The sequence below is a fragment of the Marmota marmota genome, unplaced genomic scaffold, assembly GCF_001458135.2.
Source record: "Marmota marmota marmota unplaced genomic scaffold, marMar, whole genome shotgun sequence".
Lineage (NCBI taxonomy): Eukaryota > Metazoa > Chordata > Mammalia > Rodentia > Sciuridae > Marmota > Marmota marmota.
This window is the reverse complement of record NW_025999932.1, coordinates 30,379,893-30,401,828: the sequence shown is the minus strand read 5'-3', so window position 1 is coordinate 30,401,828 and position 21,936 is coordinate 30,379,893. Positions and strand designations below refer to the sequence as shown.

General features: G+C 33.8%; 1 protein-coding gene and 1 long non-coding RNA gene across 14 annotated transcripts in view; both read right to left on the bottom strand.

Moving 5' to 3' along the window:
- Positions 1 to 21,936, bottom strand: part of Nbea (neurobeachin) — a 646,499-nt gene that overhangs the window by 27,434 nt on the left and 597,129 nt on the right. For all 13 annotated transcript variants that reach the window (XM_048800828.1, XM_048800832.1, XM_048800829.1 and 10 more), the window contains one exon: positions 15,721 to 15,888. In XM_048800828.1, coding sequence (XP_048656785.1) covers positions 15,721 to 15,888 — 168 coding nt within the window. The remainder of the gene's footprint in view (positions 1 to 15,720; positions 15,889 to 21,936) is intronic.
- On the bottom strand, positions 2,508 to 15,709 carry LOC125616131. Its single transcript, XR_007346756.1, has 2 exons — positions 4,688 to 15,709; positions 2,508 to 4,650 (listed from the first exon to the last, which is right to left on the bottom strand). It is a non-coding gene; the product is annotated as an uncharacterized LOC125616131 (long non-coding RNA).

Below are 21,936 nucleotides of genomic sequence, written 5' to 3'. Positions count from 1 at the left end.
AGGTGGGAGGGAAAGGGAGAGAGAAGGGAAATTGCATGGAAATGGAAGGAGACCCTCAGGGTTATACAGTGGAGGGGGTAGAGAGAGAGGAGGGGAGGGGAGGGGAGAGGTGGGGAGGGGGGAGGGTGGAGGATGGGAAAGGCAGTGGAGCACAACAGACACTAGTATGGCAATATGTAAATCAATGGATGTGTAACTGATGTGATTCTGCAATCTGTGTATGGGGTGAAGGTGGGAATTCATAACCCACTTGAATCAAAGTGTGGAATATGATATGTCAAGAAATTTGTAATGTTTTGAACAACCCACAATAAAAAATTAAAAATAAAAAAAAAGAAAAAAACAACAAAAAAAGTGTACAGATGCCAGAATTAGAGCAAGCTTCAAAGTCCTTTACTTATGCAAATGAATGTCACAAAAAATATTGACAATCATTTGTTGAATGCTTACTCTGTGTCAAGAGATACACATTCAGACACCAGACTGCCCTCAGGAAGTTTGCAACCCCAGAAGGAAAGATGTGCCTATCAGTGCACATGGCAGGTACAAGGACTGGGCTGAAGCCAAGCCCAGACTGCCCTGAGAACTCAGAGGGATGATACAGTAGAAGGGGGAGTAGGCTCTTAGGAAAGGGACTTCCAGAAAAAGGACATGAAATGAGTTTGGAGATTAAGTAAGAATTAGCTAGTCAGCAGCATAAAAAACAATTTGAAATATTGAATTGTTCCATTAATAATTTCCAAATCAATACCTCAAATTAAAATGCTACTTGGAGCAATTATTAGAAATTCTTCCTGTATTATAAAAAGTGATATTTAAAAAATTACATAAATTATAATTTCTTCCTCTATGTTCTGCATGTATCAGAGAGATTCAATGTCACCTTTATTCATAAAACATATTTATTGAGCATCTGCTACACAGCAGGTAGAATTGCAGATATTTGTGATACTCATCAAACAAAACAGATAAGTGAGTCCTGCCTTCACAGAGTTTACCTTCCAAATGAGGTCACACACTGGCATCCATGAGCTAGAGAGATCACGGACAGGATTTCTATTTGAGTCAACATTTACAGTTTAAGAGATTTCATACAATAAATTGGATTTTTTTTCACTTTTCTCCCCAAATTAGAAGATCTGGCAATATCAGTGTTCCTGCACAGCAAAACTACCTGGTGCTAAGGCACAGCTGCCCTTTTGTAAGGCCCATCACTCCCTGGACCCATGCATGGACTGCTGGTTGGCCTATATCACTTGTTTATTCTCTGTCTGGTTGTTCCAAACTATGGAGTGTGTGAATCCTTTTGAAATCTAGTAATTATGTGTGTTCATGATCCTGCATAAAGTATATGGCAAAAAACTGAAAGTCCGTCTATCAGACTTCACAGAATCCAAGATGTTACCCAATACTACCCCCATTATGTACATCATTATTGTACATACCATTAAGAAGTAGGAAATGCTCCAATTAAACCATGATACATTACTGAATGATAAACAAATTGCATTGGGAGTGTTGAGGTATGAAAATGATACGCATCTTAGAATCAAGGAAGTATAGGAAATTTGCACATATAATAAATAGTGATAAGGCTTACATCTCATACAAATCTACCATGTATATATGCTCACAAACTAGAATTTTCAAAACCAATGGCTGCCAAACCTTCCATATTTTACAAATATGAAATACCACATAATCATTGGTGAACAACCCTTTTTGTAGAATAACATGAAAATATGGATTGGCTTATACTTAAATAACAACATTGTTTCTTACGCCTTTGTAATCACTGAATTTGGTATTTTGGACTTAAGCTTCCTTTGTGCATCAGTTACAAGTTTCTTAGTAAAGGTTTAGGACTGATAAAGTACATAAAATATACTAATCTTAAGTAGCTGAATGAGCATGTGTGTGCATGTGTATGTGCCTGTGCAGACCTTTGTCTTCCCTTTTGAAGACAGAGCACTTTGGAATGGAACTGGAAGTCTCCTTACCCTGACTGGGTGGTGGTAGCAGGAGAGTATACATTTGTACAGATAACACTGTGCCCCTCCCAAACCAATTATTCCCATTCCACATCCCTGTTAAGCTAATCATTATCTTAATATTTATCACCATTGATGTTTTTTTTCTTGAATTTCTGATAAATGGAATCACACAGTACATATTTTCTTTGTCTTTTTTTTTGATCAGTATAATGTCTCTGAGATTCATTCTTTTTATTGTGTGTTTTTAAATGTTGTACAGCATTCCATTGTTTTAGTCTAACACAACTAATAAATTCTCCTGTTGAGGGATATTTGGGTTGTTAGTAGTTTCAGGTTATTATGAATAAAGTTGTTTAGAAAATTCTTACATGTGTCTCTTGATTGGACTTTTCTGTGGGGTGTATACCTAGAAATAGGTTTGCTGAGTAATGTGGTAGGAATGTATTTAGTTTTACTGCTCAATTGATACCCCAAATGGTTGTACTGATTTTAGTGTATTTATTTCCTGTGTTCATGAATCTATCATGTTATTGTCAAACCTGTAATAAAACCTAATTATTCAGATCATGTCCAAACTCAATTGTGTCTTATGAACAGTGTAAAGAAAACCATGTTAGTCCTTCACAAAGAATTGTTTAGAGAGGCATAAACATTTAAGTTAGTTTCTTTAAAGTTTAAATTTTGTTATATGAATCCTTATTCTTATAGAAATTGTTTTGTTGAATATTTACTGATCAGTTTTCATGTTCTCAGCATTTATTTTTCTCCCAGCTAAGACCCATAAAGAAATAGGTATGTTTAACTCCTTAAGGAAGTTTTAATGTGTGGAATTTCACAGGGATAGGCAGAGAAATAAACACAAATGTGTACTGAGCTAAGCTATGCATGGATGAACAAAGTATATGTACTTTTGAACAATGTATGTGATTTTCAGACTTCATACACACATATGACATATCACTCACTTTAACTATTTTTCTGCAATATAAAGCTCCCATTAGGGAAAGTACCTATTAGGGATACTTTGTCTTCTGTCTCCTCTCTACATCCTAATTATCTCACTCCTAAGTCTTGTTAAGCTCTCATATGTAAAAACACTTCAGGACCTACCTACCAAGTTACAAAATTAACAACATGTTCTTCCAGGCTCTCCTTTTTTCCTACATATTCTTATAAAACTCCTTCTAGTGGATCATGCTCCTCATAGTTAGGTGGTTTTCTATGTCCTATACAAAGAAGCCCAGTTGGGAGGCCAATGAGGGATAGAATCTACCCGGATTCTCAGAAGGAACACCATTGATAATTCATCAGTATAAGGAGGATGTCTTCATAAATATGCACAGATGGGGTGTGTGAGAGCTGTGGTGGGACATATATTGTATCCCTTTGACTCTGTACCCTTTGCTTAATTGCTTTGTTTCCTTTTTGCCTTTCCTTCCAAGAAAGTGCTAAATGCTCTAAGAGCTTTCTTCCTCCTCTATGAACTACCTGGACTTAAGTCCTCATAAGAGGAAATGAAAAAATAATTAGTTATCTCATATGTGCCTGTTAACATGAAAGATTCATAACCAAGAAAAAAGTGAAAGTGGCAAAATTAAAGGTAAGTAAAAATTTAGGAGTCAAACATTTTTAGCTATGCAGGTGGTGAAATTTTAGGATAATCTTGTTTTTTTTTTTAATAATGCAAGTAAATTTAACCCAGATATATTTTTCTGATAGTATTTTTACAATTCCTAATCATTTTATTCTTTTTTTTGTAAAGGTAATTTAGTATCTTTAGATGAAAAGCCACCAGATCTACAGCGCTGTGAGAAATACAAGTGAGTTAACAATGCAGGCTTTCAAATGTTCCGTGCCAACTATTCCCCTTGCTCTACTTAAGCTTCTAAATTGATTTGTAGAAGAAAAAAAATCAGCATTTAAAAAAGTGCTGACTCTTATGTCCAAATAATCAGTCAATTCACTGACAATTTTTAGAAAATTCCAGGAAAAAATGGTACAAATGATTGGGAACACAGGAAAAAATTCAAGAAATTTCCTTGTTTTGAGTATATCTCAAAACTAAAAATTCTTTCTTAAAATGCTTTTAACATTTGAAAGTGTCATTTTTTTATTAATCAGAAAATACAATTTTCACACAGAGCAAAAATAATATGTATGTGTTTTACGTTATCATTCTCTTCTACTTGGAATACTAACAATACAGAATAAACAACAACAACAAAAACCAATAGGACTTTGAGAAGTCTGAAGTGATAAAAGGAAAGGTTACTTAATGGCAGAGTGTATTTTAACTAATAAGCTTTTGCTTCTGGTTTATTGTTGTAATAAAACAAGATCATATAAAGTATTGCTTTTTAATGTTCAAAACCAGGAGCAAAGTAAATCAAGCAAATAATATGTGCACGTTATTATTTCTTGCTTTATAAACTATAAAAAATTAAAATGGCATTTTATATTCAACTGCTTCTAGTTTTTTATGGAAACCACAATAAAAGAACAAATATTTTTCCTTTTGTTTAAACAATCAATTACATTAAGGTTGAAAATCTATTCCAGCAAAATTACTGAAAAATTTAAACAAAATATTTGGAAACTCCAGTAAAAGAGGACTACTTTTGCTTTAATTAGTAGATTAGTAGATTTGAGGAATCTACTAATTTATTTTAATAAATAATATTTAATAAATCTACTGATTTATTTTCTGACTTAGTTTTTTGGTTCCATTTGTTTAGTGTAAACTTAAATAGCAATCCTATTGATTTCTATTTTCTCCTTGGAATGGTGAATTATGATAACATTATATAACTGTTTAACAAATTAATGTGAAAAATGATAAACACTATTTCCTCTGGACAGAAAATATTCCATCCAGAATATTTTCTCTCTCTCTCTCTCTCTCTCTTTTAATGTTTAACAATCTTTAATTCAAATGTAAAAGTTCAACACAAACCATTTGTAGGGCTTGGGATTTGTTGTTCTTTTAAAAACAAGAATAGGGGAAATGCAACAAAATGATCTTTCCACTTTTTTTGAAAAACTTTCAAGGATAGATCATAGGGCCATAAAAGATCCATTAACCAAACCTATTTTCTCCCCCTATCAAGTCTTACACCCATTCCATAATCTTAATACATATTTCTGAATGAAGATTTACAGTTCAGCTTTGCTTACATAACCATTTAAAAATACTTAGCACTAGCTTGCTTCCTATAATGCCAAACAATTGTGAACTACTTCAAATCTGCATTTCTTCTTTTTAAAACAAGGGGACAGTTACTTGTAGAAAGCAATACTTAGCCTCCACATACATTTCCCAGAAATGGCATATGCCTGCCATTCAAAGGCCTCAACACTGTCTTGCTTTCAAAGTGGAATATCTAGCGGAATGTGCATAGAAGCATGAATGGTAAAGTTGAAGATCAGTATTATAACTATTTTTCATAATATTTTCTCTTTGTTTCAGTTCAGCGCCTCTGGTGGCAAGCTCATTTAATTTTTCTACTTAAAATAAGTGTAAGTTTACTCAAGTCAGAAAAGTGCATGCACTTTAATGTAGTTGGTGGTGGCTGACCTACCTCGGTGTCATAAGTCTGCTTAGTCTAGAGAAGTGAACAGCCCAAGGGGACAGATGGCTGAGCTGGATACCTTCTGTGGCTGTGGGCCAGAGGCCTCCATGGAAAGCTTCAGAACATTCTGTTGTTCTCAAACATCCCCCTGGGTTCACCAATGACATAGTTCAGATCAGGAGACAGGAGGCCAATGTATTTACTGTATAGCTCTCCTTACTCCTAGGCTGTATTCCTCTGTGATCACAGTTCTTACTTCTCTTGCCAGGTTCTGGTAATGATTCCCTCTCCTTTTCCCCTATGGTCTTGGAGTGGTAACTCCCAGGAACTACATTTTTCCTTGTTCAATCACTTTATCTCTCCCATATCTTTGTAACTAGGATCATTTTAGACTCTCTTCTTTATTGCTTTAAGAAAATGTTAATACCCATAAGTTAAAACTTAATGATTTTAATCATATGGTGCAGTAGTGTTAAGGACACTCATATTGTTATGCATCCAATCTATCCAGAGCTCTTTTTATGTTGCCAATATAAGACTCTGTACTTTTTAAACAAAATCTCTCCACTCTACTCTCTCCTAGACCCTGTCAAACACAATTCTACTTTCTGTCTCTATAAATGTGATGACTCAAGGACCTCATATAAATGAGATCATACAATATTTTGTCTTTGTGTGACCTTCTATTTCACTTAGCATAAATGTCCTCAAGGTTCATGTATGTTGTGGCATGTGTCTGAATTTCCTTCCTTTTCAAGGAAGTTTTCATTATCCCTCTGACAGGGTCACGTGCTGAGCTCCTGACTGACACAAGCAAGATGGTATTAAGGTATAACAGATGAGAGAAGTTCTGGTCATCTTTGCTCTACATCTAGGTAGTACAGACCAAAATAAAATTATATCCAGGCAAGACACATTTTTTGAGGATTTGGAATATTTAAAAAATAAACACCTAGTATAAACTTCTTAGAAGGAGCTATGGAGTTTCTTACAATCTATGCTTATTAATATTCACAAAGAGAATAGAAATACTTTTTTTTCCCTGATGATTCAGAGATTGACCAACTCAAAAATAAGGGTTTTTTGTAGATGATCTCTTAAGGATTCTCCCAGGTTTTGGTTCTTTGTTTACTCTGGGGTTGATCGTTATATAGTACATAAATAGAGAACTTGACTCAGAAATGCTCAACTATGTCTGAAGAATCAGGACAACCTTCCTGCCCAACTCTTGCTGGTTGAATAAATTTATATAAAATAAATTCTATGTTGGCTGATTCAGGAGGAGAAGGAAAAGGAGGGAATAAGCTGAAGGAGAGATAGTGGTATAGAAGGAGAAATGAGAGAGAAGTAGTGGTTTAGAGGGCAGTCTTCACAAGTTTACTTAGAATTTCTAATCATGGAAAGAAAATAATAATGAAAATGATAAAACTAAAATAGATTTGTTTGGCATGTGGAATGATATTGAGATAAAAGTTCACGATGAGGGGGTAAAAACATTCCAAAATAAAAACATATACTTTTACTGAAGCAAATTCAGCTTAAAAATATTACTGTGTGTATTCATTAGAACAAAAGGTTCTTCTTTGCTTTTGACATAAATAGAAACAGTACTTTAGAAAGACTACACTGAGATTTCAAATAGCTTTTAAATAGGCTCATTATCAATATGTTTAAGAACTTTAAAAATGAGTCCTAAACATTTAATTGAAATGCTTAGGTACTTAGATTGAGTGATGTCTACTTCTATAAATTGAAGCATGTAATATGTTTTGAATGATTGTTAATTTATGCTGAGGTAACAAATGTGTAATATAACTAAAATCTATGTTCATAGAAGATAAGGAAATCCCTTCCAGCTATTTCTTTAACAAACAGCAGGATGCAATTTTCACCCTTCTTCCCTGGAGTCAAATATGACTTTGGATGCTTGTGAAAGCATTTGCCGTTAATTTCTGAAAATCAATAATTAGCATTTAACACCACACAATAAAAATAACATAAAGAGGAGAAAAAAAGCACTGCTCACATAAATGACATACATCTGACTTTGACTAGCTGCATTATTTATGCTTTTGTAGGGAACGATTGATGGCCACAGACTAGCTAGGGGCTGCAGTAATTATGAGGAGAAAAGATAAACCTAAATTAAAGATTTATTAAGTAATCAAAATTAAATGTGTGTCATTAATTTCTTTGATACTAATTTCTGTATTGAAACTTTGTCAAATCTTTTCCCAACAAACCTTATTGCTCTGGATGAGAGACATGTAACAAATGCTTGCAAATCTATACCCTTATTAGTTTTAGGGCTCATGATAGTCTTCTTGCCTCCAAAATGATCTTTTAGCTTTATGAAACACCTAAAGTGTATTTATATTCCAATAATTAAAATGTAGGGCCATTCTTTCTACTTTAATCTGGCTTTTGAATTTGTTAAAAATTTCAGGTCAGTTAAAGTTCCTTCCGGTAATGATAGAAGGAAAATGAAAATGGTTATAGCCATTTTGTTGCTCATTTGATGCAATAATTTCTCAAATAGCTGCCCAGGAGAAGAAACCTGAACAGCTCATTTGAAGACAATTAGGCCTTGTGGCACTTGGAAGTGAACAACATTGTGTTATGACTCATTCAGGCAGATCCAGGGGGTGGTTGATATCCTTTGTCATACTAAAGAAAGAAGTCAGAAATGGGGGAAGGACAGGGAATATGAATTCACAGAAAAAAATAAGCAATGACTGCAGAGGCCATCAATGTGGTCACTATGAATACTTTAATTTATATCATCATGATGTAAAGTGTGTTAATTTTTTTCCTGATACATTTTATGAGTTCATCTTCCTTTGGAAAGCTAGCCTTGCAGCTCTTTTGGCTAAAGACATATTTGTCAGGTTGGTTCTTGACAGCCCTATCATGTCAGTTCTCTGTAGTAGCAAGAAATTCTTCGGCAAGAAAACAAAGGAAAACTGAAGTGATCTACTGTACTTCCTATGGGCATATTTTCACCACAGTGTATCCAAAGGGATGCTTTGTAATCCCTGTCAGATCGAAGTGAGAGATAAAGGAAAAAAATATCTAAGACAACCAAGGAACCAGTAACAGGAAATTAGAAAAAAGGCCTCATAGTTTTATAACTGTTGGTAATATTTAATATTTTTAAATGCAAATAGATAAATGTGTGTGTCTATAAATAAACATTGCATGGCTCATATGTTCTAACAGCTGTCAGCAACACAGTACTTTATGATAGGCTTAAATTCATACCTTTTGTTGTCAAAGAGAAGTCATTTGAATCGTTTTCAATTTGGTGATATCTACTACAGGTATGATGACAAGTTTTGTGACAAGCTCAGAAGTTAGTATCTTGTGAATAACTTGTCTGGTGTGAGCTTACAGCTTCTGTTGGAATATTAACTCCATTTTTCTCTCTTCCTAAATAGATACAACTGTAGTGCCAGTGCTGCAGTTATGCTAGTTCACTTGATAATTCGAAGACTAATCTCCTTGAAAGAAAAACTTTAAAAATATAAATAATCATAAGTGAAAAAATGCTAACACTAATTTAGATCAAGAGAAAGAAAGAGTTACTGGCAACAAGAGGTCTGCAATTAGGGGCCCTTTTATAGAATTTTGGGAGACATTGCTGAAAAGAAATTATAAAAGTATGATTTTCTCTTTTAACTAAAGGAGAAGGCACAAATTAATTGATTTTACCTCTTGCTATTATAAACCTCTTTAAATTAAATTGATGGTTTGGGAATTATATAGAGAGAAACTATTAAAACAAAAGCTCCTCTAAGATACTTTATTTAATTATGCTCTTAGGTAAAAAGCAATGTCTGTGTTTTGCTTTATAGTTTATAAAGTATTTTCTCCTATATTTTCTTCTGTGAATTAAGTTTTGTTTCTTCCATAATTTTTTAGGGGACAGAATTAAGGAACCTACAAATTAAGTGACTGGCTTAATGCCAATTAAATACTAATGGTGGGCTGTAATACAAGTTATAAGTGGATTCCCACTTTCTACCCTTTCTTTGGTCTCCTGCATACATATCATTGTTTGAGGCAGAGAGGCTTGTATCATTATGTCTGATAGTAAGTGTGATAATTTCTTTAAAAATTTTAGAATGAAATATTTTTTAAAATTATTTTTATAGTTGTAGATGGACAGAATGTTTATTTTATTCATTTTTATGTGGTGCTTAAGGATTGAACCCAGGGCCTCACACATGCTAGGCAAGCACTCTGCCACTGAGCTATAGCCCCAGCCCATGAAATATTTTTCACTCATTATAAAAGCATACTAAAAAATTTCATGGAATTCATTTAATTAATAATCTCTGCTGCAAACTAATTACTAACTATGACACAATACTATGGAGCCTTTGTAATCCTCAAAGACTGATAGAACTATGTTTTTTTCTGAGAGAAATTTGAACAAATGATTAACAAAGTGGTTAATAAAATTCCTTAAAAATCATCTCAATTTTTTTCCTATAATTACTGAAAGTTTTAATGTGTTGAAATTTTTAACACATTCAAAAACACAGGAAAAAGAGAAAGAAAAACACAGAGTTTACATTAGTGAAAAGGAAATAACATATTAGGCTTCCCTTAATATTTAAGAATTGTTTCAGAAGTAAGGAGAAGGAAGGTTAGCTCTCAAATTAGTAAGTTTTAGTATGTGTAGTTAATTTTAATTTCTTATGAAGTAATGAGACTAAAGAAAAACTGATTCCAGAATCAGCTGAGCTCACCTAAGTTCTGGTTCTGATGCTATAAAGCTCTGTGTCCTTGGGAAAAATATTTAATAAGAGTATTAGGCTACATTAGCATTTTAAACTAGGGAAGTATGTAAACTTTCTGAAGAGATTTTTTTTTCCCCCAAATAAACTTGCTTGAAGCCTCTCCCTGGATGTTATGACATATCTATGGAATGGGGAGGATACAGCGGATGGCAGGTTAGATGGGGCTAGATGGGGATGTCATGCGTGTTCAAAAATGGCAGAGGGGGCAGGACTTGGGAGGCAGATGTGATGAGTTGAAACTGGGTGAGAGGTTTAGGTGGGTTCATTATACCATTCTCTCTACTTTTGTAAGGAAAACAAGAAGCTTTCCAACTGAGTCAAATATACCTTTGGTAGGGCAGTGTTTCTAAAACTTGAATATCTCCAACAAGTCACCTATGGATCACATCAAATTCATGCTCTGAGTTAGAAGGTCAGGGAAACCCGAGCTTTTGATCTGAAGTTCTATCAAGTTCCCAGCTGATGCTGATACTGCTGGCTCTGGACCACAATCAAGTAGCAAGGAGTCAGAAAACCATGTGACTTGATGATTTCAGGATCCATTTTTTTTTCCCCAACACAGATCACACATGGAGTTTCTCGGCCATCATTTAGTTAAGTACAAATATAAAGCAAATCATAACTTTTTATTAATATATTAAAAAGGATAAGAAAAGAATATTCATTATCATGATTGAAAAGCACTGCCAAATAGTCAGTTGAGCTCATGTATAAAAAAAAAATGTCTAGAAGATTATGATGTAAGCCAAGTCTAAAGACAATTTAAATAATATCTGCTACCCACTAGATCTAGTGTTTACATATTAAGAAAAGCTTTGTACCAGAACTGTACTGTCATGTTTCTGCCCAGAGGCTGTCATGATAAAGTTTATTATCAATTACTGCTTTACAAGTATAAAATAAGTTAAGCTGTCATAATTTTCCCAGCCAGAAATCCTAAACTGTCAAAAGAATGTCAATTTTTAATCTGACATAGAGAAGAAAATTATCTGTTATTCTGACCTCTAATTTCTTGACATTTTAATGCCATAATTGCTGTGGTTAGTGCTGCTTCATGATTTCACCTGTCAAGGAAGAATGAATCAATAACCTTAGGCAATTTCTCAAGTTTTACCACTAACTTCAAAGCTCAAAGTTATGAGTTGATTATAGAATATTTTAAAAAATATGTAGATATTCCTATGTTAATTAGTTCTATTTTAAAATCAGTTTATAATTTGAGCATGGGGGAAAAACGTCTTCCTTAGGCTAGCTGGAGTTTAATATAACCAGCCTTCCTTTGGTTTTATTTTTGTGGTACTCTTCATATTTTAAAAATATGAAGATAACCATTATAAATAAAAGGATTGTAATGAGCTCAATAAAAACATTAACTTATTATCATTATTTTTTTGCATGTGTGATGCTGGGTTAACACAAAGGTTAACATTCTGAACTACTTTTTTTATTAAGAATTTTAAAATTTGTTCTAATTAGTTATATATGACAGTAGAATGCATTTTGATACATCATACATAAATGGAGTACAACTTCTCATTCTTCTGGTTGTTCATGATGTATAATTACACTGATGGTATAATTATATGTGTACATAGAGTAATAATGTCCTGATTCACTCTACTATATTTTATTCCCAGGCTTAAGCAGGGTCATTTTATAAAAGGGTTTGATCACATGCAGGGCTCTGATTCTTTCAGTAAGGCCTGAGCACAAAGGACAAGGTCAGCTACAAAGCATAAGTATGATGTCTGCTAATCAACAGAATTCACCAAGAGAGCGGGAAGCAGTACAAACCCTGGAGTCAAATGGACTGGGTTCAAAACACAGTTTTGCCACTTACTATTGACCACTTGGGTGCATTTTCTAAACTTCAGTTTCCTCGTCCAATAAAATGGGAATGCCAATACTAATTTCACATGGATAATTATATAAATCATCCAAGCTTGGGGATATGCTAATATTGCTAGCTATTTCTATTGGAAAGGCTAAGCTTAAAAAAGAAGGTAAGAAATAATGCACACATGGTGGGAGATAGAGGAATTGAGAGGGAGAGAATCACTTTGGTCTCAGACGATTAGGGAAGATGCCCAGGAAAAAATGGCACTTAGGAAGAGGTGTAAACTCCCTCTTATGAGGCTGAATAGGAAATTTCCATTCATCACTATTGTTTTTGGGCTTCATGATGAAACATCCTTGTCAGTGATTCTTAAACTTTCTTTGAGTCATGGCCCTCCCTAAGAGTTTAGTGAAAAATATCAAAGGAAATTCTCCCCAGAAAATGCTGCTGACAGTTAAAATAAAGGGGGCCGGGTTATGAAGCCTAAGCAACATATTCAAAGGTCTTAGCTAAGGACACACAATGCTTAGACATTAGGATGCTAATGAAGCCCTTTGTCACTTGGCCCAGCCTCATGCTTCAGATGAACAAACATCAAGTTCCTCTTCCATTCCATCTAGTCTCAGAAAACACAATCATATCCACCCTGATGTGCAAACTCAGAACCTACTAGTCACCCTGGAAACTCCCTCTTCTTCAGTACCCCTCCATATCCGGAGTGCCACTAAATCTTGTCCACTTTAATTATGGATCCTTACATCCATCTCCACTTCCTCTTCTAAGTTTCGATCTTCTTCTGTCAGGACAGCTTCCCTTGTATCCTGTCACTCTCACAGGTGTTCCCAGCTCCCTCCAATCTGGCCTCACCGCAGCAGGCCAAATGAACTTTTAAAACTGATCATATTGAACCATCTCATACTACTTCTCTCTCTTCCACAGCTTTCCAAGTAACCATGTTCTAATTAGTTAGCTAATATTAATATCATTGGGAATGTATTAGAAGAAGTAATGACGGGGAGTGGGAGAGAAGAAATTAACTCATATTCCTTAAAGTCATTTAATCTTTTATGTCTACACCATATTAAATGGTCCCTATTGGTTTTGAGGAGATGAAGTATCTTCTTAAGCATTCTTGAGCTGACACAAGCTCGGCAGGTGCTTGGGCCTGTTATGGCTGGGGAAAGAAGGTAATAGTATCCCAGGTGTGTGCTCCCTCACATCTAGTGTTCTAAGAGCTGTCCAGGTGAGGGATATGACAGAGGGACTCATAGGGCAAGAACACACATACCATAGTGTAATTCTGAGAATCTCTTTAATGGAACCTAGTGTCTGATAATTATATACTCAGAAGGAAAATGCTGGAAGGAGAAAGTGTCTTGGACTGAGGCACTACAGCTGACATTAGATGGTTTGCATCACTAGGAGGTAATAAGCAGGCATAACATAACTGTTCAGACATCTATGAAATAAATAAACATGTGGTTGAACCATTCCTACCCAACAGAAAAACTTAAAAGTATACATTTCATGTAATGTCTCATTAGGAAGTCCTGCAGATTGATGATTAAGGCCTATGAATAGTTAGATTTTCCACTGTGGAAAGCAATGGCGATACTTTCTAGAAGCAGATATTTTTATAAGACTTAAATAACATAAACGATAGTCATATAAAGTCTCAGTTCTAATTTCAATTTCTTTCTATTCTTTCATTTCCTTTTTGCCCTCATTTAAATATGAAAAATCTGCTATTTTCTGTCAGTTTTAATGCTGCTTTATATTTTTATCATATTCAAGATGTGCAATATATCTGTATTTTGCCTAACAGGATTAACTTGCATCTTTCTTATTAAGGAGAGAACTTATAGGAGAAAATGATGTAATAAAATACAGAGAACCAAAAATGTCTATGATGTTTAAAAGTCAAAAACCAATTTGGACTTGGTCTTGGAATATATGAATAAGCTATTTCAACTATTTTCTGATTCTAAAAGGTGTTGGTTCTAAATGAATAATTCAGTTTATAAGAAATACATTTATATATATATATACACATACACACAGGTAAGTATTAAGCAAATATATATAGTTAAAATAATAATTAAGCTAAAATTATCTTCCACTAACCAATCTGCAGTTTACACATGACTAGGGATACTAAGTTAGGTGTGTAGAGAAAATTCCCTATTTCACCACCCAGTTTCATAATACCTGGCTTCTCTCTCATTCAGTCATCCTCTAGCCCTAATCCCATTTCCTGTGCATACAATACAGTACAATAGTGCCTCTAATAACATCCTTGCAATGTGTTCTCTGAATATTCTGCCCTAAGGGTCCAATGATCTATGATCATGAGGCTCTTCCCTTCCCTTCCCTCTTCTATGCTTGCAGCCATACAAATGAAGTCATTTTAGTTTTATAGAGGTATATAGGAAATAACTATATGGATGCAAATTATTTTAGTAGGGATTCATTTCCCACGTCTACATGTTTTCTACCTCTAACAACAACAACAACAACAACAACAACAACAACAACAAAAAACACCCCACACATTCCACTGGTTGGTGATGTAGAAAGGATGACTTGTTTTGCATACAGCAGATGGTGGATATTGGTAGGATGCAGGATTGGGATATTGCTTCCTTGTAGAAACACTTATGTAGCAGCTGTTTTATCTCCACTCTTTCTACCTATCTGAAATCATTTCATTCAAAGTGGAAGTGATTTAAATAATATTTTCCATTAATATTTTCACTAAAAATACTTACACACTACAAGTGTATACTTACATTATACACTTCCCAACTGTTCTCCATAAATATTTTAGGTTGAGAACATACAGGAATAAAAATCTAAAAATGCATCTATTTCATTGATATGTTTCTTTAAATGTTCTGTCTAGAAGATTGCAATTTTACTTTGATTTAAAAAACCCCACACTAGCAGGTTATTTTATTATGAACTGCCCATATTTACATATTCAAGCACATCATATGCATTAATAACAAACACACTTGATGCAGTAAGCATTTGTTCTTGTTTGTTTGTTTTTTGGTATTGGGGATTGAACCCAGGATTCTCAACACTGAGCAACATCCCCAGCCATTTTTTTTATATTTTATTTTGAGATAGGGTCTCATTAAGTTTCTTAGTGCCTTGCTAAGTTGCTGAGGCTGGCTTTGAACTTGAAATCCTCCTGCCTCAGCCTCCCCAGCGCTGGGATTACAGGTGTGCACCACTTTGCCTGGCTTGCAGTAGATATTCTAATGAAGATTCTGAAGTAAAATAAAATAAGGGTATGAGTGCAGTAAAAATGTATGCAAATCAAAGAAAGAAAATATGCTAGTTGCATTTCTTGTTTTTGACATATATCCATTTTTCTACTTTTGATAAGAACCTGAAATCTATGTATGGTAAAGAGTTGAAAAGAAATTAACAGAGAAAAATATGCAAAATCAAATTTGTGCTTGAGAGATGCCAGAAATTTCCAGAAAATTTTGGGACTTGACACCTACCTCCCTGAGCACAGGATCAGTGATACTATCCAGGTTCACAGAGCCTTCATAGGTCAGGTAGTGAAAAACGTTGAGAGCACGGACTGCTTCTGGTCCTCGCTGTTTGTAGCCAAATATCAGGTCGATCCACTGATGGAGTTGGCAAGAAACAAATTCACTTTCCAGGGCCTGAAATGAGTCAAGAAAGAAATGACAGACAGCCCAAATTTAGCAAAATCTTAGATTTTTCCTTCTGTGAAACATTCTGTACAAATAAGAAGCATATACTCTTTATTCCTCTATTGATTTATATACATTTGATCTTCAATTCATAGAAATAGCAACTTTAATAAGACATAGGCCTAAATGGAAATTTTCTCATTTTAAAATGTGTAACTTTCTCTTGGCTTCATTATGTATTCAATATGAATTTTAACATTAATTAGATTTCTTACAAACCTACTTATGTATAAAAGAAAAATAATTTGAAATAGTGTTTTTAATGCCATTTTACAATTGCATTTCTAATTTTTAAGCATTAGTTTGAAATTAAGCAATTTTATAAGAAACTTTAATATACACTTATTTTCCTCTCTGAAGTCCCCCATTACCTTTAAGATAACTAGAAAAAACCTTCCTTCTGCTGTGAATTAATTCAGTTATTGTAGAGTCTGGGAATCACTGGGCAGTTTGGGATATTTGCCAGCTAGTGAGAAAAATGTAAACTACTAAGAGTCAATGACCATACTGAACTTCTAGAAAGAGCCAGGGGTGGGAGGGTGGGATTGGGAGGGGGAGAAAAACACTTTTACTTCATAAAAAACCTCTGGAGGTGTCCTTGGGGATCCTGACAGGGTGTCTTCTTCAGACCTGTGACATGAGCAGATGCATGGCTTACTATGTCTCTCACTTTACTGAGTTCATTCATCAACTTCTTATTGATTTAAAGAAGAAAGACACAGATTTCAACAAAAAAGTGTACATCTAGATTCCAAATTTCAGATATGTATAGCCATATAAAACTATTTTCTGAATTACAGCTGTCACTAAATATGTGAATGAAGTTATTCTCTGGTTGCATGTCCCTGAAACCAACTTGGAATTCACTTAATTCATGATTTCTTAAATTAAGCTTTTCAAAATTATATTCAATTTTTAAAATATGTTAAGTATTCTGAATAGTACTTTTCAATTTTTCTTGTGATCACATTAACTAGCAATTTATTCTCTTCAACCCCTTTCCTGATTCACTTCTTTTAAAATTTCTGCATAGTATTTTATTTATAACAATTATTGAGGGTGTTTTTCATTCAAAAATGTAAATAATTAGATTTTTATGAAAGGATAGAATTTCCTTAGTAAAACTAAACAGACTTTCTATATATCTCATGGATCTTTAATTAACAGTTCAGACTAGAACTAGGAAATGAGACAAAAATACATCAGAGAAGATGTTAGTTAAAATTCTATATTGGTTATGTTTATAATATCAGTTTGGTCAATTTGTATAAATTATTTGTAAAATTCAGTGTAATGAGTCAATTAAGGAAAAAATTCTTGATTATCAGTAATATTTTCAGGGCCTGGTGCAATAAGTAAATGGATAAAAAATTAATATATGTATTTTTCATTAGTGAGTAATTATTACCCAAATCCATTCACATGGATTGAGAACAGTTGTAGAATTATTATTTAAAAGAAGATTTTAACCAACATGAGTGGCTAAGCAGCAAGCATTTGAAATCAATCTCATAAGTAAAGGCCACCAAAGAAAGGCTTGATAAAATTTATCATTTTGTTATAGTAACACCATTATACATATTATAAAATGCCTAATACAATCATGAAAGGCAGAGGGAACGACTTTTCACTAAAAAGTTTTGGATTTTTAAAATGTGTTTATTCCCTTTTAGCTCAATTCCCTACTTTCATTTTTCTCCTCCACACAGGCAACAATCATTAACCTGTTCAGTGTTTCTCCTCCTGTTTGCATGTGCTCATATAAAGGATTACTTACTCTTTGTGCTCACGTGTTTTTGATCTATAAACATGGTCTAGGATTACAAATTTCATTTTTCCCTCTCTTTGCTCATTTATCATTGCTTTTATGATATTCCTATACCATTATGTGTGCAGCGAGTCACAAAACACCCCCAACAATGAGCATCAGGCTGCTTCCAACTCCTGATGACACAAGGCTGTGATCAATGCCTTATTTGAGGCTTTTAGAACCTCTGTTAGTATTTTCTTGGGGCTTACACACTGAATTATTACTGGTATATTACCACAATGGGTGTGCTCCCACTCCATCTCCCCAACTGCTCTGCAAAATGACTGCCCTGTTCCTACTCGCTCTGCAACACATGAAGTTTCTGCATGTCCACATTCACACTGACTCTTGGTATTAACCAGGTTTCTAATTTTGGCTGATGTAATAGATACAAAATATTATCTCATTGTTATTTTAATATGTGTTCCTCTGATTACTAACAAATTTGACATAATTTTATTATGCTTGTTGATCTTCTGAGTTTTCTCTTCTACACATTTTCTTTTCATTACCTTTGGCTCATTTTTAAAGTGGAGATTTCTGTCTTTATGTTGTCAATTTGCAAAATATTTTTTTGTATATTTTAGTCCCTTACTGATTTAAAACACTTCAAATGCATTTTCTATGTGTCACATGTTTATTAACTATCCATATTCTTTGCTGAATAGAAATTCCTAATTTGAAATAATTACATTATTTTAAAAATGTCATACTCTAAGAGTTTGTTTTGATGTTACAAGGTTAGATTTCCATCAGTCAGGTTTATTTTTATGGTTTTGTTATTCACATTTTAGTCTTTGATCCACCTAAACTCTACTTTCATTCATTAAAAACGCACCCAGTATAATTCTGTTACAGTGAGTCATTTTTTCTAATACCATCTATCAAATACACATTCCTTTCTTCAGAGATGTGTGGTATCATGGTATCATCTTTAGTGTATATGTTTGAAATGATGATCCAAAACTAATATTCACAGATAATATAATTATCTCACAAAAGCTCAGTTCTAATCCATCCATCCTTCACTTCCTCCTTCATTGCTTTCTTTCTTATCTTTTACTCTTCTATGTATTTTAATTTATTTTTTAGTTATAGTTGGACACAATATCTTTATTTTATTTTTATGTGGTGCTGAGGATTGAACCCAGGGCCTTGCACATGCTAGGCAAGTGCTCTGCCACTGAGCCACAATCCACCCCCTCTTCTATGTATTTTTTACTCTATCTAGATGTGTGTGTGTTCAATTTTCTATACTCATTTCATATCTTAATTATTTTTATTTCTTATATATCATAATAGCTGGCACATTTTATTCTTCCTTTTCCAGGATTAACTAGGTTGTTCATGGGCCTTATTCTTTCCTATAACTTTAATAATCAAATGTATAGATATATAAAATAATTTTGTTGGTGTGCCAACCAATTAATAAATTAAGTTGGGAATACTGAGATTAGGTTTTCCCATCCAAGGTCCCAATATGTCTTTACTTATATATATATCAATCCCTAAACCCTATAGTAGAGTTAAAAATTGAAAGTTTCTCAAGAAAAATTGATTATTGTTGTTTTTAGTGTATTCCCAGATAGTTGATAAATTTTTATTTATTTTTAAATATTTATTTTTTAGGTATAGTTGGACACAATATCTTTATTTATTTTTATGTGGTGCTGAGGATTGAACCCAGGGTTTAGCATGTACTAGGAGAGTACTCTACCACTGAGCTACAACTCCAGCCCCAAATTTTGATTTATTTTAAAAATTATATTTTATACTTGGTTATTTATAATGTAGAAAAAATGCTACTGATTTCTATAAGTTGAAATTATTTCTGGAAACTGTTATTGCTTATGTTTATAACTTTAGTTTTTCTTCTAGAATTGTTTTAAATCTCAGCAACTATTTATAATAGCAATGGTGATATGGGATAGCCTTGTCTTTTTCCTGATCTTAAGGTTAAAACCTATTTAGTCCTGATGCAAACACACACACACACACACACAATCTCTCTCTTTCTCTTTCTCTTTCTCTTCCTCTCTCTCTCTTAATATACTGATGCTATTTTACTTAGAATTTGCATTATGGCAATACATGAAATAGATTTCATTTCTTTTTTTCTCCTTTTAACTACTTTTGGAATCAAGATCCCGCTAATCTCCAACTTACATAAGAAATGAATTTATTTTCTCTTGAAAATTTGTTACAATTCACCTAAAAATAATATGACTATTGAATTTTCTGGTGGTATGGAAAAATTTTATGAAATTTATTTAGGCTTATAAGTCTCAGTGTTGACAATTTAATATTTTACTCAGTTGTTATTCAACTCAAGTTTTAAAACTAATTGGTTCATACATGTTCATAATAATCTTTAACTAAACTTAACAATATTACATCTGCAGTAATTTACCCTATTCTAGTTCAAACATTAGAGAGACAGCATGGTAATAGTTGCAGTTAAATAATTTTGCATGTTTTTTTTTCTGATAGTTTCAGTTAAATAATTTTGCATGTTTTTTTCCTCTTTGGTTATAAAATTAATTAAGAAAGAAACAAGGAGGTAGGAGGCTAAACAGATAAAGTTACAGATTCTATGTCTTGCTATTTAAAAAAAGAAAATTCAGTTTAGAATATTTAAAAGCTAAATCTAGTTCAAAGCTAAATGCATATCTAAAAATTGAATATTAACTATCACATAATTGAAGCACAATCACCCACCTAAAGCTAAAGGACACTAGGGCTCTTTACTGCAGTATAAATAGTACTAATCTTTTACTAAATACATGACATCTGCTTGTTTGTTCATTTTAGTACTGTGTTTTCAGGAATGAACCCACTCTGGACTTTGAAATGAGAGATTTTTAGTACTATACCAACTGTAAAAAATATAAAGAAATACTTGATTACTAAGCTATTAGTGTTATAATAGTCTTAATAGCTTTCTTTACCATCTACTTGCGTATCTAAAGGCAAAAGCAATTGCTTTAAGCCCAGATAAACCAATTCCCAATCCATAACTCTACCCTGGGGATCTGGGAGGAAGGAAATAAAGACAGATACTAAAACCAGGGAGGATATCTCTTAGATGGATAATACTTACCTAATTCTAATTTCCATTTTGTCCCCTGGGTATTAGATGGTAGAGAATTCTTTCTCTAATAGGTTTGGGAAAAAGCCTCTCTGAAACTTATAAAAAGGAAAATAGGCTACTCATTAACTGTGAGGAGAGAATATTACTCCTGAATTCTTTTATTTAATACAGTTGAATTCCTACCTCTTATACACTAGGGCAATCTCCTTCTTTTATCTTATAATCTCAAAATTCTGCTCTTGGTAATAAATGATTCTCTAAATAGAGTTGCATATATTCAAGGTGAAAATCAGGAAATCATGTTTCCATTGCTATGTGTCTATGAGGAAATAAACTGTAGGGACACCTGGGAGAAGAGAATTTCAAATACAGGAAACCACCATCCATCCATCCACTCATCCATCCACCCAACATGAAAATGGCAGTGCCATTCAGTGCCAGGCAGTGCTCTAGATCCTGAGAATAATATGATATGATCAGACAAAACCTCTGATCTCTGGGAGCACAGTTCATTATAATTCAAATAAGCTAGGTGAATGTAGTCTAATATTTCTTCTGTGCCAAATTACTGAGCACCTACCATATGTCAGACATTTGCCTTAGAGGATGTACACATAAATAAACATTCCAAAGTTCTCAAAAAGATCAGAGTCTGCTGGGGGTAAGCATATTTCATTATCTCTTCCTTCTGCTTAGAACTTCTGCCAAAGTGCTAAGTTGACAACAGGCACTGACCCTCTACACCCTCACTCTACCAGAACTTGCCAAAGCGTGGGGTGTCTACCTCTGCTGTGCTAACCTTGCCAATGCACACTCATCTCCCACTCTTTACCTTGCCTCTGTAAAATGAGAGAGATCTGAAGGGGAAGTCACTGGTGGGAAGTCACAGAGGGAGACTTGTAAGCTTGGACTTTACAATACGCCCAGAATGGATGAATTTCTTATGTCCTTCGCTGCTACCATCAGACCTAACAATACCTTCTCACAGATTCTGAGTCTACCCCTGTGCCTTGACCATTCATTCCCAACACTGCAGCCAAAGCTATCCTTTCAAAACAAAGGTATGATCATGTCACTCTTCTCTTCAAACCACTGT